Genomic DNA, 21832 nt, shown 5'->3' on the forward strand with positions numbered 1-21832 from the left:
TTAAAAAATGGCGTGTAAATAGAAAAAGCCTTTATAATGTAATAAAGATTCAAATTGATTTTTTTTTTATTATGTACTAAAACTCGGGTGAATATTTAAACTTCAAAGTCATATGTGACTTCGGCTTTCTTATTTTAAAGGTAAAATTGTACTTTTGGTCCCCCACTTTAGGTCAAATTTTGTATTTGGTCCCCCACTAATTTAATTCACAAATTGGGTCTCCCTGTTTTATAAAATCCTGCAAGTCCTGGACGCTCAATTAGACGTTGACCGTTAAGCTTAGACGTTGACTGCCACGTGCCAACGTTTGAGAAGCACTTGAAATTGGTTGCATTTTTTTTACCCATTAGTGGTAAATTGATTTTTTTTTACGCTAAAATACAACCTTAACTTTACTATCAGCATTCAACAGGTGTATCATATGTGCAACATGTCCAACAAAAGAACAATAAGTCTACAATTAAATCCAACCAGCTCTGAAATTCTCCAACAAGAAAAGAAACCAACGTGTAGCTTCCATAGAAAGGGATCTTCGTTTTAGTAGCATTTTGCTTCAACTAATCAAAAGCACCAGCTCTGAATGTATCCGCACACACCAGAGCAGGCTTCCACCCTTTCTTCTGATGATAAAACACGTATTTTGTACACGTCGTCGTTTTACCAGATCCTAAAACACACAAAACACAAGCATTCAATCATCATTCCATTTTAGGCATTGATTTTGGTTTTCAGGGAAGAGAGACTTTTATTTTTCTCATCCCCTCTCACTCTCACTCAAGCCCCTCGTCGATGTCGAGGAAATTATCAACGGCGGGTAAGGCTTTCTCTTTCTCCACGATTTTGTCTGTGATGAGAATTAGGGTTGGGTGTTGATTTTGGTTTTCAGGGAAGAGAGATAGGGCTTCGAGGACGAGGTGGCATGAGGCGCAGTCGACGAAGACTAGCGCGGATTTCACATGACGGAGGATGACGGAGACGGTGCGGGCGTAGAGGCGGGTGTTGATGTTGTTGAGAATTGCGCCGGCGAAGTGGAGCTCGTACATGACGGGGACGTTCAGGGCCAGGACGAAGACAACACTGCCACGACGGATGCCGAGGGAGGAGAAGGCGAAGGTCAGCTGAAGGCATCAATGGCACGTGAAGGTGGTGTCATTGTAGGTCAACATCCAATTGAGGCTTTAGGGACTGACATTGTAGAATTTTATAAAACAGGGGGACCCAATTTGTGAATTAAATTAGTGGGGGACCAAATGCGAAATTAGACCTAAAGTGGGAGACCAAAATGCAATTTTGCCTATTTTAAATGACAAATGACCTATTTGGTTTTTTTTTTCAATTTTATCTTTTTGAAAGTTAATTTTAGTTTTTTATGTTTAAAAAAATATCAAAATAGTTTTTTTGTCAATCTAAAGTTAACGTTGTTAATGAAAAAAGATATTGATGCTCAAAAGCCGCCACAAGATGTAAGTTTTTTATTTCTTCATCTTTTCACTTCTCTTGCTCTCATCCTTTCCTTTCTTCTTCTTCGCTAACAACAATGGCATCTTCATCACCGACGAAAGCAACAACGAATGAATCGATGTCAAGTTCCCCTCCTCGAGCCTCGATGACATAACCTCACACTCTTGCACCTACCACACGTGAATCAACCTGTAAAGCCAAACAATTGACAAAACTAAACAAAATGCAGCTTTGTGCAAGTATATTATCAAACATGTTGGGTCATAATGCAGTTTTGTGCATCAATTCCAATCCAAATAGTCCAAATCTAAACAAAGACAAAAATCAAACAACAATGAAAACAAATCACAAATGTTACACGCAAGAATTAAACCCCAACTCAAATTTGTCTCATTTCAAAACCCCACCAAACCAACCCATCAAAGAACCCATAAGAGTTTTTTGTTTGTTTCGTGGGTTTGTTAAGGAGGGTCGAGTTAATATGGCCCTTCAGCTGTTTGATAAAATGTGCCAAGTTGATTTTAATCATCTTCTTTCCTTGTTTGATGTTCTCATTAAAGGACTTTGCAGAAATAACGATGCTCATGGAGCTTTAAGCTTGCTTTTGGACGCCTAGTGGGAGAAGGACTGGGCGAGTTTCCAAATGCAAAGGCGTGTGAGGATAGACTCGACCAAGGAAGACAATGACAATTGTTCATTTGGCCATAAAACATAATTGGGTGAAAACACACCATTGGTATAGATCCAGTGTTTGTTGTTGAAAGACACTAATGGTTGGATGGGAGAAGGGTCAAAGATGAAGAAGAAGAAAAGAGAAAAAGAGAAAGAAAATGAAGGAAATAAATTACATTTTGTGATCATTTTTAGTTATTGATATTTTCATTTCATTAACGACGTTAAGTTTGTATTGATGAAATTATCATTTTGGTTATTTTTTTAAAATATAAATGACCAAAATGAACTTTTTAAAAAATAATGGACCAATTTGAACAAAAATAACAAGATAAAAAATTAAATAGATCATTTGGCCTATTTTAAAATACGTCCAATAATATCATTTTTTAAATTTTTTTTATTACATTCAACTCAACTCTTTTTTTGTCTTGTGGCTATTTTTCATTTATCTTGACTCATGAACCTTTTATTTAGAGGTTTAAGAACAAGGTCAAGATGGATGATCGCCTTGAACCTCGTATTTAGATACACACTGTTTTTTTATTTAGTATATATAAGTATTAATTTTTGATATAATAAGTTTGAAAATTTGTTTTTGTTCAATGGGATTGTAAAATGTAAAGATGAATAAGTTATGAAACTAGAATAAAATAATAAAAATTGAAACTTTTATGAAACATGTTAATTCTCTAATGTGGTTCTGAGATTGATCTTTGGTGTCATGAGTAAACAAAAAAAAAAATACAATCATAATTATTGAAACATTTTCTCTCTTGAATTTTTTGTTACAAAACTCATTAATAATTTATTTATGATAAAGATGATTTAAAGTAATGATAGCATTAATAATTCATAATTCGTATAAAATCATTTAAAGCAAAAAAAATATTAATTAATCTATCTAGTGACATAATATATCACTAATAGAATTTTAACATTTTCAATTTTGCCAAACTCTATTTATCACTTACTATGTCATAAGATAGATTAATTAATTTTGTTTTGTTATAGATTATTAACTATTCATGTTATCGCTAATAATAACTTTTAGAATAATATTAATCATCAATGGTATTATTGTTTTAAATAATCTTAATTATGAATGTATTATTAATGAGTTTTCCAAAAAAAATGTTAAAGATGAACAATATTTCAATAATTATGAAAACACAATTTTTTGGGTTTGCACAATTTTTTGGGTTTGCACATGGCACCAAAAATCTCAATATCAGTCTTGTATGCAAGTTTTTCTTTCTCATATATTTCTTTATGTTAAAATACCCCAAAAGTGTTAATATATGTCTTGAATATATATATATATATATATATATATATATATATATATATATATATATATATGAGAAAATCAAATTAATAAAACTTATTTTCTACCAAAAAAAAAATAGAAGATAGCATGACAATAGATAACTAATAGTGTAATACAACTTGAAGTCGTGAAAACATGACAGAAGTAGAGGCGCAAAATGGTAGGAGAAGTAAAAAGAAATAATATCCTGTGAGCAAAAAAGTAAGCAAAAAATAAATAAACAATAGGAATGATGGTTAGATTTAAGCGGATAATATCTATTAGTGGGATTGCGAAGCTCTCTTGAGTAATTCCCCTAACAAATAAAAAAATATTAAAGAAATAAACAACAAATCGAACAAATAAAATGAAGAGTGAAGAATGAAAAATTAGACAACAAATGAACCAATAGGAGAGACATACCTTTTCAGTGTTCGCTGAGAGGCGGGAATGCCGTCGGCGATGTGGCCTGCGATTAGGAATGACGACCTAGCGTGGACGAGTAGAAGAGAGATGAGATTTAAGGCAGCGCAAGATTAAAGTATAAAACATGTAATTCACTTTAAGGAGTGGTTCCATTAGTATTAATTAATTAATGTGTAAAAATATATTTTTTCTCCCTTTACACTTTCAATCTCTTTAAAAGAAAATATCACTAAAAAATATTGCATATTATTGTCAAATATTTTTTTGATTAATTAGGATCTTCAACCAAAATCATAGATTAATCATTTGAGATATAGAGATCGAGTTGATCATGATTATATATTTAAATGATAAGATTATTTATTAATCATATCACATTAATTATTGATGTTAATGAAAATTAAAAAAAAAAACCTTAAAAATTTTTAATTATATTATTTGATAGTTCTCATAAAACAAAATAAAAGTTTGATATTAGTTTTTTAGAATATTTTTAATAAAATATAAGAAGTAACAATTATTGGTAGGGATGAGCATAAGACGAATTACCATAGATTTAAGTTTATTCCTATTCAACTCAGAATGTTGTTAGAATCATTTATATGATCATGACCTAATAAATATATGGGACGAGACTAGATAAACTTAATTTATTAATAAAAAATTATTGTATGCACCAAAGGAAATTGTTTGTTACCTGTATGGTAATTTGACTTATTTTACCCGAAAACCAAATTGAAAACTGCCACAAAACAAATTTTTATTTTACTGCATTCGAACTTGGTGGCGCGTTTGCCCCAACCCTCATTTCTAGAGCTGATGTTGCAGTTCATGATTAATATGTGCATGTGATACTTATTTTTAGTATCGACTCACCTTACTTTTAAATCATAAAATATAATTTATATTGGTTATTTGTATGTTTAATTATATAATTTTGATTAAATTCTAACATTGTTCCTAAAATAAATGAATGGAAATAAATAAATGATTGTTTTCTTGTTTGACATATTTTGGTGTGTAATATAAAATTATTAATTTTTAAGTAAATATTTAGAAGTTTATTAAATATTATAGTAAAATTGAGCAAGATGATTAATTGCATTTTTAATTAAATAGATATTGTTTTAAAAAAAATTAAGTCTATTTAAATTTATTATGATTTATTGTTTGACTAATGATATCAAAAGTATGAATACATGTAAATATAATAAATTTTGATATATACTTATTTTAATTTGAGTGTTTATTTTTGTAACTATGAATATTATTCTAATGTGTACTTGATTTTTATGTGTTTATAATGAATATTTTTAACTTATTTATATTAAAAAATTATAATATATTTAAATTTTTTGAAATTGCATGATTTTTAAAAATATATTTATTTTAAATTATGTTATATTCTTTAAATTTTGAGTTTGTTAACCTCATCGTGACATAAATTATATATTTCTGATCATGTAATAATATTTGTCTATTACTATTATTATTAAATTATGAACGAAAAAGAGTTTAAACCAAAAGTTTCATATAAATGAGATGGAGGCATTAGTGTTTAGTGGGAAAAGAGTTTAAACTAAAAGTTTAAAATTTTAATTTGAGTTGGCATTTTACAAAAAGAAAAAAAATACTTATTTGATGAAGTGAAATTAATATAAAAATTATATGGTTATAATTTAAGTGTTGGATCACAAAGATTATTATCAAGTGAAATAAATAAAGAAACTCGCCAAAAAAATTTGATTTGGACATTTATTAAATCTAAATCTAAGTCGATATTTTTTAAAATTATAATAAATCATAAAGATTATTTTGAAATTTATTCATTTTATAGGCATTAAAATAAAACATAAGTTGCTAATTTTAAGAACATGTTTTTCTTGATATAGTCATTCATTTTTTTATCAAATTGTTTTTATGTATCTTAAATTTTTATCCCTTTCAACATCTATGATCAATTAAAACATATTATTATACTCATAAATATATTGATTTTATCTGAGACTTTTTTTCCCCTTTATTGCTAATCTCGTTGAAAACATACCTTGCATTTTGATTTTTCAATCTCTACATTGATTTTAAAACGTTATATTTCTAAGCTTGTTGTTGCAAAGTTTTTTTTTTCTTTGCACGTCTCAGTATTCTAAAATTAGTTTTTCCAAACAATCTCACTTTTTCCTTTTATTTTTCCAAAATTAACCCTACCTACTTCCTTTTATATATATAAAAACAAAGATGTTATCCATGATTGAAAATGCTAAAGGAAAACATTACTTGCAAGAGAAAGCACCGAGCAAGGTAAAGATAACATGAGGTTGTTAAAGATATGAACGGATGCCCATTTTTAAAGAGTTCATAAACAATTTTTTTTGAATGTATCTTTATGTTATAAATGCTTAAGTAATGTTTAGTTTAGTTTTTTCTAGCTTCTCTTCTCTTGCAAATGGAAGTACGGGAGTGCAAAATTTGGTTTTCCAAATGAGCCAAACCAAATCAAAAATATTTTAAACAATTTGATTCTTAATCCAAAAATATGAAATGCTCTATATCAAAACCGAAATGGTTTAAAATATGATGCCAAAGAAAAAAAAAAGGTTCAATTTGGTGCATTGGACCGAATCTATTTTATAATAATAGTTCAGTTCTAAACTGGTGTGATTTGGTTTAATTTTCCAAAAATTCAGTTCAAATCATGTTTTTGGCATACTTTAAGTGAAATTTTTTAAAGTGTATGAAACATACTAGAAGGGGGATTGAATAGTGTGATGCATAAGAATTTGGTCTTTCAAAAATTATAAAAGACATTTATCAAACCAAAAATCAATGGATGAAGGGTTTCGTCCAAGGGGTTTAAAATAATGGTGTACTCAAAAAACTAATTCACAAAACTTGGATATGGTAGTGTAAAAGTGACTTAAAGAAAATAACTAATTACATAGAAATAATAATGAAAACACAAAGGTTTTATATTGGTTCACCCCAACTCTTGGGTTATGTTTAGTTCTCCTTCAAACCTTAAAGGATTTCACTAATCAAATATTTTATTTCAGTCAAGTATTATTTATATCACTTCTGACTACAATGAGTACTTTTTAGGCCACTCCTCACACTATCTTTAATCTTCCACTAAGATTAAGATCCAAGTATTATTTGTCACTAAGTCACTCTTGCTTTCACAAATAATATATGTTTGATGAAAAATGTACAATGATAACTCAAAAAGTATTTACACAGTAAGCTCGAATACACTGAAACTCGCTAACTTGAGAGAGCTAAGATTCACTCACTTAGCTTAAGTTTATTTCGTCCTACGGACCAATAGCTTTACAACACTTGTTCGTTTTGTCTCAAAATATTCTCTTGTGATTCGACTTTTTTAACACAAACATCTCCAAACTTTATATAGACTTCAAAACTCCGATCCGCTGAGAGATCCTAGTTAGTTTTTGTCTAATAGTTTTGGCACTTGACACAAGGTTGCTACTGTGCAGAGAGAGAGAGAGTGTAGACCACAAACACTTCCCTGCATCATATTTTCAGAAAAATACAATATGTTTGTGTCGCTCTAATGCTTAGAGTTGACTTTCAACGTACAAATTAAAATAAACGCTAACAACATAAGACAAAATAAATTAAGAATGTTGAGACAAAACAATTTAAATATTCCTTTTTGTACGTTGTGACATGAGTTTCTTATCGAGTCTATGAACGTTACTTTATTGTGATTGCTTTCACTTCTTGAAGATCGAGTAACTATTCCATGCTTTTGTATTGCGAGCCAAGTGCAATAACACTTGTTTTTTCGAGGTTGGATGCAAAAGTAGTATTATTCAATGACTGATACTTTGTTTATCGTCCAGAGTTTTCCTGTTCATGTTTTTCTGCTTGTATCTCGTAAAGATAAACATGAACACGTAACTTTAATCATGAAAGGTTAATACATGAAATTTATATTTTATCAACATCAAAACCTTAAGATTTAATTGTTTGGTATAGTCCAATGTGACTTGGACGCAATTAGACATAACAGGATTGAGGTAAGAATGTTTTATACAAGATTTTTTTTTTTAATTTCTTGATTACCATAAATTGAAAATGTTTGTTTTTCATATTTAATTATTTTTTTAAGTAACATTTTTATGAAACAATGTTTCTTCATAAGTGTTTTTGGTTAATTTCTCACAAAAATATTAACATGGGGAGGTGGTAACCTAACTTTTCCATGGTAACAACATTTTTATTACGATAAAAATATAATATTATTCAAGTTAAATAATTTAATATGATAAATAATTAAAAATCATGATAAAAATGCTGTTACTTTTTTATTCACAACATTTATATAAAAATAAAAATATTTATAATCAACCAAACAAATATAGTTATAATCATAATTCTAAAGAATGACGATTCTCACAACAAACAATACTTAAGATAATATTACGTTATAAGTACTTAAGATTCTTCTTAAAAAATACTTAAATTTCATTAAGTATATAATTCTCTTTTCTCTCATGCTACTTTTAAATTTCAACCAATTATTTTCTCTCTATTTAAACAAAGTGTTAAATTTCATTAAAAAATTCACTAAACCTCCAAATTTTAAAATTATTTTATATTCAAAATTTGTCATAAACTCTTTAAACATTTAGATGAAATAATAATTTGAAAATTTAAAATAAAAATTATAAGAATACAAATTTGTTTGATTTTTAACATTAAGAAAATTGATTAATTAATTAATTCAAGAAAAGTTAACAAACTAAAATCACGTGCAACGCATTATAAAAAAAAGGATTTCCTTATTGTTTTTCATTCGCCCTTTTTTATGGTGCAGTCATTGGCCTTTTATTAATTCGACTATTTTTTTGTTTTGAAGAATTTACTATTTTAATTTAATAATAACACGAAGAAAATAAAAAAAAAAACTGAAAAACTTATGTAGGTGGCTACACTACACGCTCCCGATTCCTGATTCCCTTAGTAAAGCCTCTGTGAACCGTTGGATGAGAGCATCCGAGTTTTGACGAGATACTTACTTGACTCAGCCTTAAATAACCAATCAGCCGCCGGGCATACGTGACACTATTTCCCACGGATAGCGGTTTCCTGCTTAACCCTAGAAAGTAGATACTTTCCACGTGCGAATCAGGGCCACCCACGTGTTTACCGTGGCCATCTTCGCCCGTCGGATCTTGACTATTTACGAACAAACCCACTTTTTTCAATTTTGTTTCCATCGCTGACACTTATTTTTCTCTTCCTTGGGAAAAAAACAAAATTCTCCCACTCAGCTTTTTTCCACAGCCACACCCAAACCCAACCAACGAACAACCAAACAAATCCACTCCACACACCCACCTTTTTCAGTTTTCGCACTTCTTCCTCGTAACTCTCACCTCATCGCCGGAACCCTAGTTCGATCCGCCGGAAATCGAATCCGCCGGTGAGGTTCAATTCGCTCTCTCGCTGTTTCGTTTCTCTGTTTTTTTTTTCTGCGGTGAATTTGCACTGACGGTGAGATTTTTTGTGTTGGAGAGAGTAGATGACTGTACGATTGGGGAATAGGTGAGATCAAAAGGGTTGGATTTCCTCGCCGGATGGAGGGAGGTAGCGTCTCTAGACTTACTTGTTCTGGTACTGTTCACGTCCAACTTTGGGTTCTCAATCTTTTCCTCTTCTGTGATTAGGTTAAGAATTTTGCTTCCTTTGCTTAGAAATGGTGAGTTTTGTTTGAAAAATGGTTACTTTTGCTTCCTTTGCTTAGAAATGGTGAGTTTTGTTCTACCACTTTTTTTTTTTTTTTTTTGGTTTTCTTCTCTCGCTTGAGTCAGAACAACGGCACACTTCAATTGGTCCCGAATTTGAATTCGTGTTTCTCTATTGTTGAAAAAGAATTGCTTGATGTATCCATTTTTAACTCCACCATGTTTTTAACAAGGTTATTCAAGAGGTTGCTGAATGCTACTATGGTCCTATGCCTAAGAAGCTAACCTGTTTGGATAAATTTGTTGAATCAAAATAACTTGGACTCTTCAAATTATTGAGGTTTATCTTATGTGCTGTTTTCTCCCTCGTGGTATTGTAAAATCAACTTTGCATATCACTAGACAGAGCCCATAAACCCCGGGGATTGTTCTCTTCTCCCTCACCCTTCAAAGTGCATCAGTTGTTGTTGATTAGATAGATATATTACCATTGCAGAACCTAAATTATTTGTGCCATGATATTTGGTTTTTCTTTTAAAGGGCTATTCTAGGTAGTGGCTGTGAAAATTTGAATTATGGAGTAACAGTTAAATGTTTCAATATATGTTTTTTGCTCTATTGAATTAAGTTTCTATGTTTACCTGCTTTATACATGGCTTGTAATTTGTTTGCAACAAGCCAACGGATTTTTTTTTAATTTATTATTGAATTTCTATGTATTTGTGTGTCTGTTTGTATGTGTAATGACATATGCTCATACTTGGATGATGGATATGCCCATGGTGGATCTTACATGTACCTCTCTCTGCTTTTGTATTTGTCTCTATGAGTGTCTTTCTGTTTATGTGTGCATACATTTGTATCAGGTTTAAGCTCACGATTATTGCTGTTTCTCTTATTCTAATGTACTTATTTGTTTTAGGGATTCACCCATGGATTATGATGACAATGATTTTCAAAACCAGAATCTCCATTTAGCTGGTGAAGGGAGCGCCAAATTTCCTCCGGTATTAAGGCCATATGCTCTCCCCAAGTTTGATTTTGATGAAAGCCTTCAAGCGAATTTAAGATTTGATAGTTTAGTAGAAACTGAAGTTTTTCTTGGCATTGAAAGTAACGAAGATAACCAGTGGATTGACACTTTCTCCCGAGGGGGTAGTGGCATAGAGTTCAGTTCAACTGCAGCTGAGTCTTGCTCTATATCAAGGCATGGCAATGTTTGGTCTGAGGCTACTTCCTCAGAATCTGTTGAAATGCTTTTGAAATCTGTTGGACAGGAGGACTATATTCCTAGACAAACAGTTATTCAGGAATCAGATGCCTGTGATGAACTGGCCTGCTTAGCTAAGCAAATGGACACCAATCCAAAATTTGATGATAAAAATGAATTTAAACATAGTGTTTCAGATTTACATCCACCTGGTGGCACCCATACTAGTTTTTCTGGATTGAAAGAGGATGTAGGAATGGAGAAGCCTCAGGGTGGAGTCTCCCAAGGTCATGATGGGGAATTATCCATTGATGGAACTTCAAGTAACCCTGAACTAAGTGATATCTGCAGAAATATTGACTTGCCCGTGTCTGAGGGGAGCCTGACTCTTGATACCAATGACAAAAATAACAATACAAACCAAAGACAAGTTGAGACTGTTGATGATGACTCACATCATGGCAAAACTCAAGATGATTCATCTGCAGTGCAAACTAATATTGCTGAATCATGTATGAAAAATATGGGTGATGACAAGCGAGATCCTTTACAAGCACAAACTAATAATCAAGATTTGGAATCTTCTGTGATGGATAAAGAAGCTGTTGTGGACACACAGACTCTGGATCGAGGCATGGTTGGGGGTGATGCACATCATTTGGATAAACCCTTTTGTTCAATCCCCACAGAAGAACATTTGGAAGGTAGAGGTGTAGTTGAAGGTCTTGAGACTGGGATAAGTAGTTTAGAGAGTTCCTTAAGAATGGAATCTGTTGCTGTTTCGCAGAAAGTTGAAAAAAGCAGTGAAGATATGTGTTTCAGTGCTCTGTCTCAGAACATTGTAAGTGAAGATGTAATGTTGCTTAACGATGTGGTAATGGATGACCAATCTGTACCAAATACAACTGAATTGCCAAAACCTTCAATTAAAGATGATTCTATCTCTGAGGGGCAAGCGGTTGAGGTTAGTAATTTACATTGTGAGAATTTTCCCAATATGCAGCAGAATGTGGATGTCATGGAGAAGACGACATACGATGTCGGCAGTGTTACTAAGGAAGATGAGCTATTGAACACTGGTGATATTGTGATTTTGTCAGGCAAGGCATCTGTGCTTACTGCAGAGGAAAGTAACATTTCCACTATTAATGAAGGAAATAGTGAAAATATGGTAGGAAGTTTTTCAAGTAGCAGTGTGATGGCCTTTTCAACAAAATCTTCCATTTTGGGTGAGTCTACTCAAATATGTGTAAACAATGAACCTGACAGACAGAATGACCATGAAAAATGTGATCAAGATGTCTCTGTAAATGATCAGGATGAACTATTGAACATTGGTAATCACGTGGATACAGTTAATTTGTCAAGCAAGTCTGAGGCATCTATGTTTACTGCTGAGGAAAATAACATTTCCTCTATCAGTGAAGGAAATAGTGGCAAAAAGGTAGAAGGTTTTTCAAGTTGCAATGTGATGGATTTTTCAACAAAATCTTCCATTTTGGGCGAGTCTACTCAAATATGTGTAAGCAATGAATCTGATGGACAGCATGACCAGGAAAACTGCGATCAAGTTGTCTCTGTCAATGATCAGGAGAATGAAAGGGTTCCTTCTGATTCTAGCCAGAAGCATTGTGATGTTGATATGGGTGTTGTTTCATCATCTATTAGTGAAGGTAGCATGGAAATCGAGTTGACAACTTCCACAGTATCAATCGATGTCACACCTGTCAATAATTCAGGTACATTATAAGGATTTAATCTTGACACACTCAGTCTAAATAGTTGTTCACTGTTAGTGAATCATATGATACCACCTATTTTATATATTGAAAATTGTTAAAAACTTGCACTACAAATGGAAATTCTTAGGCTTGTCTAGTTTGAGTAAATGTCATTTCCTGTTTTTGCCAATGGTTACAAAAATGTCATTGTTTTCATCTTGTTTCCTATTATGGCATTTCCATCATTTCTTGTACAAATCATTGAAAACAGGAAACAAGGTGACATTCTTTATAATTATTAGTGATAATAGGAAACAAAAGTATTAATCATTTTCTCAAAACCATTCAGGCCTTTAGGTACGACAATGATGTGTCACTTTCTTGTTTACCAATGTATTAAAAGGTTCTACACTCATCTTGGGATCAAATTCCTAATAGCTCACTAACTTAAAGGTTTCCTTTTCATCTTATTTTTCAGTTTCACAAGTTGTTTCAGAAAATAATAGTTTGACATCACATGAGATTGTAGACATTCCACCTTCTAGCAAAGTTGTTTCCACTCATGAAGTTACTAGTCACAATGAATTTCAAGGGATAACTCCTGTTGGATATTCTTCTGCTGAGGAAAAGAGAGAATTTACAGCAAAAGCTGAGGAAGCAGGCACATCTACCCTTGTTGGATCTTCTGAACTGGAAACTGCTCCTTGTCCTGTCACAGGAACTGAAAAACATCATTCTTCTGATACTTCAAGGCTATTGTTACGTGACAGTGATTGCCAGCACAATGTAGGGACTAGTGCTATAAAGATTGGTGAACCTCAAGGAACAGCAAATGATAAAGTTATTCAGGAATGTGCAAAAGAGACTGGTATGCCTCAAGTTCTATGTGCATCATCTGAGAAACAGAGTGATGGTGTTACAGTTTCTTTAGTTAAGGATGGCAAGGATACTGTGCAGGAGAATCCTGACGAGTCTTCCTCAGAAAAATTAGGTAATCTTTAATCCAGTTTTTGTTGTCTACTTATAAATTTCCCTTAAATTCTGCATTTTATTGTGAGATTAATGCATCACTTCTAGAACTTGGAGAAAATATATGTAATATATTCATTGTGCCAACCATTCAAGTTTTGTCTAAAACTGAATGATTTGATTATTTTATTTTTATGAATGTATGTACTCATTGTGAATTAACTGCCTATCTCACTACCAAAAATTAACTGTCTATCTGATTATTGCCATACAACTTTTAGGAAGACTATGGTTGTAATTTGTATGTATCTGCTTCTTACACAGAGCATCTCATGATTTCTCAATTTTTTTTTATTGCTATGTAAAGTGAAAATTGTTGTTTGTGTTCAGTCCTTCCTTTAGTGCAGTTTGGGTTATCTTAGCAAATTTTCAACTAAAGAAATTATCTTGGTGTTCTCTTGTAGAGGGATGTTGTTTTTTTGTAATGAAAAATTGTTGCTTTATATGATCCAGTTTCTCAGCTATCAAGCTAATTCTGGCTAATAAACTTGTACTCATATTATGTACAATCAATTGTGTCAGCAAAGAAAAATTACAACTGAAGTTCTAAGTCTCATGCAATTTAGAATATGATAGAGAACTATAGGAGCCGGTAACAATGAACAAATTACTGGTTATATGAGCAAAGATAATGTGTTTTTCAATTCTTCCATTGGTAATTCTCTTGCTATTGAAATTTCAATTGTTTTACTCATGCCCAAGTCCATTATGAATGATGCATACTAGAAAGTTCCTTTGTACTATGATGCTACTACCTAAGAATTTATTAAGATAGCATCTGGTGGGAAAGAGTCCTCCTAAAAAGAAGAAGATTTAGTGGGCAACTAGGTAATATAAATGACGGCATTAGCATGGTGTTAGAACTATCCAATTCATTTGGATACAAGATAAAGGAAACTCCTACCTTAAGCTGAAACCCACAGAGGATAGAAAAACAAGCCTACTGTATAAATGTTCTGGACATAAATGTCTATGAACTAAAACACAAGTTATGGAGAGAAAGATATCTAAATGGGCAGAGCAGGTCATCCATAAATCCCAAACAAAATACTCAACTTCCCATAACATAAAGGGTGTTATGGAGAAAATAAAATTTACTGGTGAAAGAACCTGAGTAATTAGAGGACTCTCCCGTGGAAATTAAATCAAATGTCTATTGGTCATAGAAGTTCCCAAAGAAGTTAAATTTGCATGGGAGGAGTCCTGTACAAGTAAGAACCAAGGAATTGGAGCTGTGTGCAGGTAGGAAGGTGACGATAAAGCGGGAATATTTTTGGAAGTAGATTCCCCCATTGACCGCACATCCTTCCACAAGGAGAATCAGGAGCAGACCCTGGGCTATTAAAAAGCAAATGGGGGAAAGAAGTAGGTTGAACCTAAGAAGAAATGAGTCTTTTCGATGACCACTATTTTTAATTCATTGGTCATATATTATTTATAGTTTTCTTTTAATAAACATGCCACATTACTATCCATATCAAGGGCGGTAAATAACCATGTCATGATGGTAATTTTGTTTATATTGTCTGATGCATATTTTTTTGATTTTTTTGTGATGTATGTGAATTGCATTCTCTTTCTATCATAGGATTCCTTCAAATGTTTCCATACCTATTACAATATGAACTTTGCTGGCAAAATTTTATGTGGAAACCAAATTTCCATATCTTCTGCTTTTGTACTGGACTCTTACATTGAGTTGTGTGAGACAGGAGGTGGAAGCCTTTCCCAAACTGAAAAGGACAAAAATCAAGTTGAGGCTTCTGCTAATCAGAACACCCAAGTTTCTGAGGTGATAAATGGTGGTCCGAAAAATACATTGTCTACTGCTGAAGATCTAAAGGAGAATAATGCATCTAAAGATGAAAGAAGGTCAACTCCTGAGGTAAATTCAGTGATTGATTTGTCCAAAAAGGATGTTGCAGATGATGTTGGCAAGATGCAACCAATTCCTGTTACTGAAACCGTCAAAACATCATCAGTAAGTCTTGTTGCAGTTTGTAATCCAAGCTTAGAAATTGGTATCTGAATGTTATTATTTTTATTGCCTATATTTCCTTATTGAGTTTCTTCCTGAATGTGCAAAGTGGCTTCTTGAAAGGTTATTTATATGAAATGCATGGCTGATATATTCTGTTGATTACTTTATGAATGACAAATGATCTTATAGGCTTTTCATATTTTCCCTTCCTCTTTGTTGTTGAAGGCTATGGAGGGATCTCCTTCAACTTTTGGGCGAGGTCCCTCAAAAACCAAATCTGTTGGAGAGGTAGCAACAAATGGTGCTTCTAAAGCTACGGCTGAGCGCAAAACTAGGCGAGCATCTAATAAGAGTGCTGGAAAGGAATCTTCTAGAAGAGGAAGTCATGCAAAGGACACTAAACTGGCTAGACAGACTGATAGAGGTGATAAATCAACCAAAGTTTCCCTGAGCCCATCTCCTGGTTTTCAGATGATGCAGTCAAATGAGGTGCAGCAGTTTGGGCATATTGACTCAAATAGTACAAAGTCATTTGCTGTTGTAAATACTTCAACATATAGCATTCCAGATTTGAACACTTCTGCTTCTCCACCTGTTTTGTTTCATCAGCCTTTCACAGATCAGCAGCAAGTACAATTACGTGCACAGATCTTTGTATATGGAGCTTTGATGTGAGTTCAAATATTGTATTTTTTTTAATTGTTATGGATGCTACTCATGTGATGTTTGCATGCGCATATGAAAAATAGGAAAATCGTGGCTCATTGCATACTTTGCCTTTCTTAGACCTTATTCATACTCATTCAATCAAAATTATCCAAGGCCAAGGTCACCGTAGCCATTTAGATCTGCATGATATAAGTTATTAATATTCTAGGTTTTGGGCATGATAATTAACTCTGCCAATTCTTTTTGTTATTGATGTTGCTGCAGTCAAGGCATGGTACCAGATGAGGCTTATATGATATCAGCTTTTGGAGGATCAGGTTAATTTTTTGTTTATCATGACTCCTTTGCATGTTTTATTTTGTTATTTGCTCGTAATAAATATTGAGTTCCTAGACATTGTGTTTTTAGATGGTGGAAGGAGCCTTTGGGATAATGCTTGGCGTGCCTGCATGGAAAGGCAACATGGTCAAAAATCTCATCCTGCTAACCCAGAAACACCTCTGCAATCACGATCTGGTATCTCTTGTGACATAGCTTTTTTCTCTGGTTTTGTTTTTGACTTGTTTGGTTAACTTCTGATAATTGAGTTCTGCAGTTGCTAGAACCTCTGATTTGCCACATAAGCAAAGTGCTGCTCAAGCGAAAGGTATCTCTTCGCCACTTGGTCGAACCAGCAGCAAGGCTACTCCCCCAATTGTAAACCCCTTAATACCTCTTTCATCTCCACTTTGGAGTCTATCAACTCTAGGTCTAGGTAGTGATTCCCTGCAATCTAGTGCCATTGCAAGAGGTTCTGTCATGGATTATCCACAAGCAATTACTCCATTACACCCTTATCAAACTACTCCTGTGAGGAATTTTCTTGGACATAACACACCTTGGATGTCCCAAACCCCCCTTCGAGGACCATGGATTGGTTCTCCAACTCCTGCACCTGACAATAGCACCCATATTTCTGCATCACCTGCCTCAGATACAATTAAGCTAGGTTCAGTCAAAGGATCTCTGCCTCCTTCCTCTGTCATAAAGAATATTACTTCCAGTCTCCCTACTTCCAGTACAGGTTTGCAAAGTATCTTTGCAGGAACTGCCTCTCTGCTTGATGCAAACAATGTGACAGTATCACCTGCTCAACACTCTTCAGATCCAAAGCCCAGAAAAAGAAAAAAAGTTGTGGTCTCTGAGGATCTAGGCCAGAGGGCTTTTCAATCACTGGCTCCTGCTGTCGGTAGCCATACATCTACTCCTGTTGCAGTTGTGGTCCCTGTTGGGAATGTGCCAATAACTACTATTGAAAAGTCAGTTGTGTCTGTATCTCCTCTTGCTGATCAATCCAAAAATGATCAGAATGTTGAGAAGAGGATTATGTCAGATGAGTCTCTTTTGAAAGTTAAGGAGGCCAGGGTACATGCAGAGGAAGCTTCTGCTCTCTCTGCTGCTGCAGTGAATCATAGCCTAGAGTTATGGAATCAGTTGGATAAACATAAAAATTCTGGGTTGATGCCTGATATTGAGGCTAAATTAGCTTCTGCAGCAGTTGCCGTTGCAGCTGCTGCAGCCATTGCGAAGGCAGCAGCAGCAGCTGCCAATGTTGCCTCAAATGCTGCTCTTCAAGCAAAACTAATGGCTGATGAAGCATTGCTTTCATCTGGTTATAATAATTCCAGCCAAAGTAATCAAATTTGTCTTTCTGAGGGTACCAATAACTTAGGAAAAGCAACCCCTGCTTCCATCTTGAAAGGTGCTAATGGAACCAATAGTCCTGGTTCTATCATTGTTGCTGCCAAGGAAGCTGTTAAAAGGAGAGTGGAAGCTGCTTCAGCTGCCACCAAAAGAGCTGAAAATATGGATGCCATTGTGAAGGCTGCTGAGCTGGCAGCAGAAGCTGTATCTCAAGCAGGAAAAATTGTAACTATGGGTGATCCTTTGCCAATAAGTCAGTTGGTAGAAGCTGGCCCAGAGGGATGTTTGAAAGCAACCCGAGAGTCTTCTCAGCAAGTTGGATTATTCAAAGACATTACCAGAGATATGGTGAACATTAATGTGAGAGATATTCCTGAAACTTCTTATACACATAACAGAGACATTTTATCTGGTGGCATTTCTGCTAGTATTAAGATCAATGAAAAGAATTCAAGAGGACCAAAGGGACGCAAGGTTGTTTCTAATTTAGTCAAGCCTATTCATGTGGTTCCTGGATCTGAGCCTGAAATTCAGGCTCCTTTTACTGTTAATAATGGATCTGAAAATCTGGTGGAAAGTAGCATCATCAAGGAGGGCTTACTTGTAGAGGTTGTTGTTATTTTTATTTATTTTCTTTTTAATTTGAATTAGTTAAAGTGTTTAGATTAATGCCCATGGGTTCATTTTTCTAATATCAACATTAGTGGGGATTAGGCACTGGTTTTAAATCGACACACATTCTTTTCATTTTTGAAAAGTAATATGTTGCTCTTAAATTATATATTTCCTAGTAAACTGAAGCTATTGTATGTATCAGGTTTTCAAAGATGAGGAAGGGTTTAAAGCTGCATGGTTCTCAGCCAATATTTTGACTTTGAGGGATGATAAAGCTTATGTAGGCTACACTTCACTTGTAGCTGCTGAAGGTTGGTCGTGAGTCTTTATACTTGTACTTTGATGAGAACAGAAGTATATTATTAATTAATTGGCCAGCAAGAAAATGGCATGTCTGTATTTCCAATATTTGGCTATTCATGGAAAAGTCAATGGACTTGAGTTCATTTGAATGTACAATTAGGAGGATTCTTCTAAAAGGGTACATCAGAATGCAAATGCTGCATTAGACCAAGCTATATAACTGTTGTATTTGTTCCAAAGTGTCATATAAGTTCATAAATTAAATCATACTAGAGGATTGAAATGAATTTTGGATAAATCATAAAAAAATAGTGTTTAAAAGATGGTCCATGTCTCCCATAGCTTGTATACATCTGGATGCTAGTGAATTGCCAACCATTTTTTATTAAGATCTTATTCAATTGTGTATTCGTGTGTATTGAATATTCATTCATTATGATTAAAAATATTGTTGTCTTTTAGGTGCAGGGCCATTAAAGGAATGGGTTTCACTTGTATGTGATGGAGACAAACACCCCAGAATACGTACTGCTCGTCCTCTTAATACTTTACAATATGAAGGAACAAGAAAGAGACGTAGAGCTGCTATGGGAGATTATGCATGGTCTGTTGGGGATAGAGTTGATGCATGGATACAAGAAAGGTTTGCTTATATAGACTTCTTTTAATTAGCTATCTATTGATGGCCATTTCTTCAATACCCTTTGAAGTTATTGTGTGTATATTATAACATCTTCACCATTGATTTCTTTCATCATAGACATATGGGTGTTTGTTGGTTTGATTGGCCTCTGAAATCAGGATTATTTTGTACTTCCTCCTGTTCTTTAATTAAAATAAATTATGATTTTCCATTTTTTCTGTTGAAGTAAAAATATTATTTGTAATAGAACTGAACAAGATAAATATGCATGTTAAAGTTCTCTCACATGGTAGTTTTTGTCATCAGCTGGTGGGAAGGAGTCATCACAGCGAAGAATAAAAAAGATGAAACAACATTTACTGTTCACTTTCCTGGTAAGTAAATTATTTGATTAAACATTTTGTATTCTATGTTGTTTCTTAATACTTACCAAGGCATAAAATGCATTGGCATCTTATTCTTAGAAAAATGTATAATATTGGTTTTCTGCAGCTAGTGGAGAAACGTTGGTTGTTAGAGCTTGGCATCTCCGTCCATCCCTTATCTGGAAGGATGGGAAATGGATTGAATCTTCCAAAGTGGGGGCAAATGACAGTTCTACCCATGAGGTACTTTGTTTAGGTTCTTCTGGTTCCCCAACTTCATGTGAGTCTGCTAACTTTTACATTTTGCATGCAGGGTGATACACCAATCGAAAAACGACCTAAATTGGGTAGTCATGCGGTAGATGTAAAAGGGAAAGACAAGATGTCAAAAGGCAGTGATGCTGTGGAGTCAGCAAAACCTGATGAGATGAAATTACTTAATTTGGCTGAAAACGATAAAGTGTTTAATATTGGTAAGAGCAGCAAGAATGAAAATAAATTTGATGCACACAGAATGGTGAGGACTGGTCTTCAAAAAGAAGGATCAAAAGTAATTTTTGGTGTTCCTAAACCGGGGAAGAAAAGGAAATTTATGGAAGTAAGCAAGCATTACGTGGCACATGAAAACAGTAAGATCAGTGATAGAAATGATTCAGTTAAACTTGCAAATTTCTTGATGCCTCCAAGTTCCGGACCTAGAGGATGGAAAAATAGTTCCAAAAATGATGCCAAAGAGAAACATGGAGCTGACTCCAAGCCAAAGACAAGTAAGTATGGAAAATCAGCGTGCGTTTTGTTTTGGGTAGAGTAATCCCACCAAAAGATATTTCTTTATCAAATGCGTTTTCTCTCCAATGACCTGACAGGTCATACTGAAAGGATTAAGGATTCTTCAAATCAATTCAAGAATGCTTCCCAGAGTGAAAGTAAGGTGGAGAGAGCACCTCACTCTGCAAGTGATGGAGCAACAGGATCAATCTTGTTTTCAACGCTGGCAACTTCGGTGGATGCTCATCCCACTAAAAGAGCATCCTCATCAAGAGCAAGTAAAGGGAAACTTGCGCCTGCCCATATTAAATCAGGTAAAGGTGAGATGGAAAAGGCTTTAAATGACAATCCCATGAAATCAGCATCCGACGTGGTTGAGCCCCGGAGATCCAATCGCAGGATCCAGCCAACATCAAGAGTAAGTTTCTATAACTGAGTGGTTTTTCTTCTATGGTTCTATCTCGTTCAAGTATGAAGCCAATTTTACTCTTTAAAAATTGTATTTCATATAATGACCTTTTGTTTTGAATCTGATCTGATATGGTGGCAGCTATTAGAAGGATTGCAGAGCTCTTTGATCATCTCAAAGATTCCTTCGGTTTCACATAATCGTAATACTAAGAGTGAGTATCATCCATATCCTCCTAGAATTTTTATTTCGAGTCACGTGCTCTTTTATGGGTCGAGTTATTATTACATTTCAACTGTTTGACTGTGAGTTGCAACAGGTTAAATGGAAGGGAGCTTGCAATGATGCGGTACAGTTAAAAGACCGGCCTGTTATTTAGATGACCGACATACCTAGCATAGATGTGTATATTTATAATAGAGAACCAACCTAGGAATGGAATGGAAATTCTTGCTTCCTATGTTTTAGGCGGACTATAGTTCAGTAGACGGTCGGTCATATTGATTTTTTAGTATTTATTTAAATTTGAATGTGATTTGATCCGTAGGCTGTGCTGTATATCGATATTCTCCATGTTACCTTGGTGGTAGAGGTTTGTTTGTTCTTCAAATGATAACATAACGGGATGCTCTACATGCCAATTGCTGCATTCATTGGCTGTCGGCTAGTACCTTCTCTTCCAGTTCGCGCATATTTCATACCCTATCCAGAGTCAGCGTTATTTATGAGAAACGAATGGGAAGTTTCATTTTTTCAGTGGCTAAAGATGTAGAATGGGAAAGTTTCATTTATAGCTAATGATAAGAGTAATTTATATAATAAATTTAAATTTCAAAATCCAAATGAATGATTAAAAT

General features: G+C 33.9%; 1 protein-coding gene across 9 annotated transcripts; it reads left to right on the plus strand.

Moving 5' to 3' along the window:
* The first annotated feature begins 9108 nt into the window (after positions 1-9108).
* Positions 9109-21624, plus strand: LOC100792961 (uncharacterized). Of its 9 annotated transcripts, none has more exons than XM_006573659.3 (18): positions 9109-9317; positions 9417-9508; positions 10502-12528; positions 12989-13501; positions 15252-15520; positions 15746-16009; positions 16130-16191; positions 16454-16506; positions 16598-16705; positions 16785-18481; positions 18690-18798; positions 19253-19433; positions 19740-19807; positions 19926-20041; positions 20112-20565; positions 20665-20984; positions 21117-21189; positions 21295-21624. In XM_006573659.3, exons 3-18 carry the CDS (start codon positions 10512-10514, stop codon positions 21297-21299), a joined length of 6309 nt encoding a protein of 2102 aa, XP_006573722.1. In that variant the 5' UTR covers positions 9109-9317; positions 9417-9508; positions 10502-10511; the 3' UTR covers positions 21300-21624. The 9 variants fall into 9 exon arrangements, with proteins under 9 accessions (XP_006573722.1, XP_006573716.1, XP_040872891.1 ...); XM_041016957.1 differs by adding an exon at positions 9562-9643 and having other exon boundaries at positions 9113-9322; positions 9410-9481; positions 15746-16191; XM_041016962.1 differs by adding an exon at positions 9562-9593 and having other exon boundaries at positions 9113-9317; positions 9417-9481; positions 15746-16191.
* The last annotated feature ends 208 nt before the right edge of the window (positions 21625-21832 follow it).

This window comes from Glycine max, chromosome 1 (genome assembly GCF_000004515.6).
Source record: "Glycine max cultivar Williams 82 chromosome 1, Glycine_max_v4.0, whole genome shotgun sequence".
In the NCBI taxonomy this organism is placed as follows: Eukaryota; Viridiplantae; Streptophyta; class Magnoliopsida; order Fabales; family Fabaceae; genus Glycine; species Glycine max.

Bases quoted from the DNA above. Each gene is read 5' to 3' on its own strand.
- LOC100792961 (XM_006573653.4), top strand. From the start codon at position 10,512: ATGGATTATGATGACAATGATTTTCAAAACCAGAATCTCCATTTAGCT. The intron at 18,482-18,689 runs GTTGTTGTTATT...TGTATGTATCAG, and splicing joins AGGAGGGCTTACTTGTAGAG to GTTTTCAAAGATGAGGAAGG. The intron at 19,434-19,739 runs GTTTGCTTATAT...TTTTGTCATCAG, and splicing joins GATGCATGGATACAAGAAAG to CTGGTGGGAAGGAGTCATCA.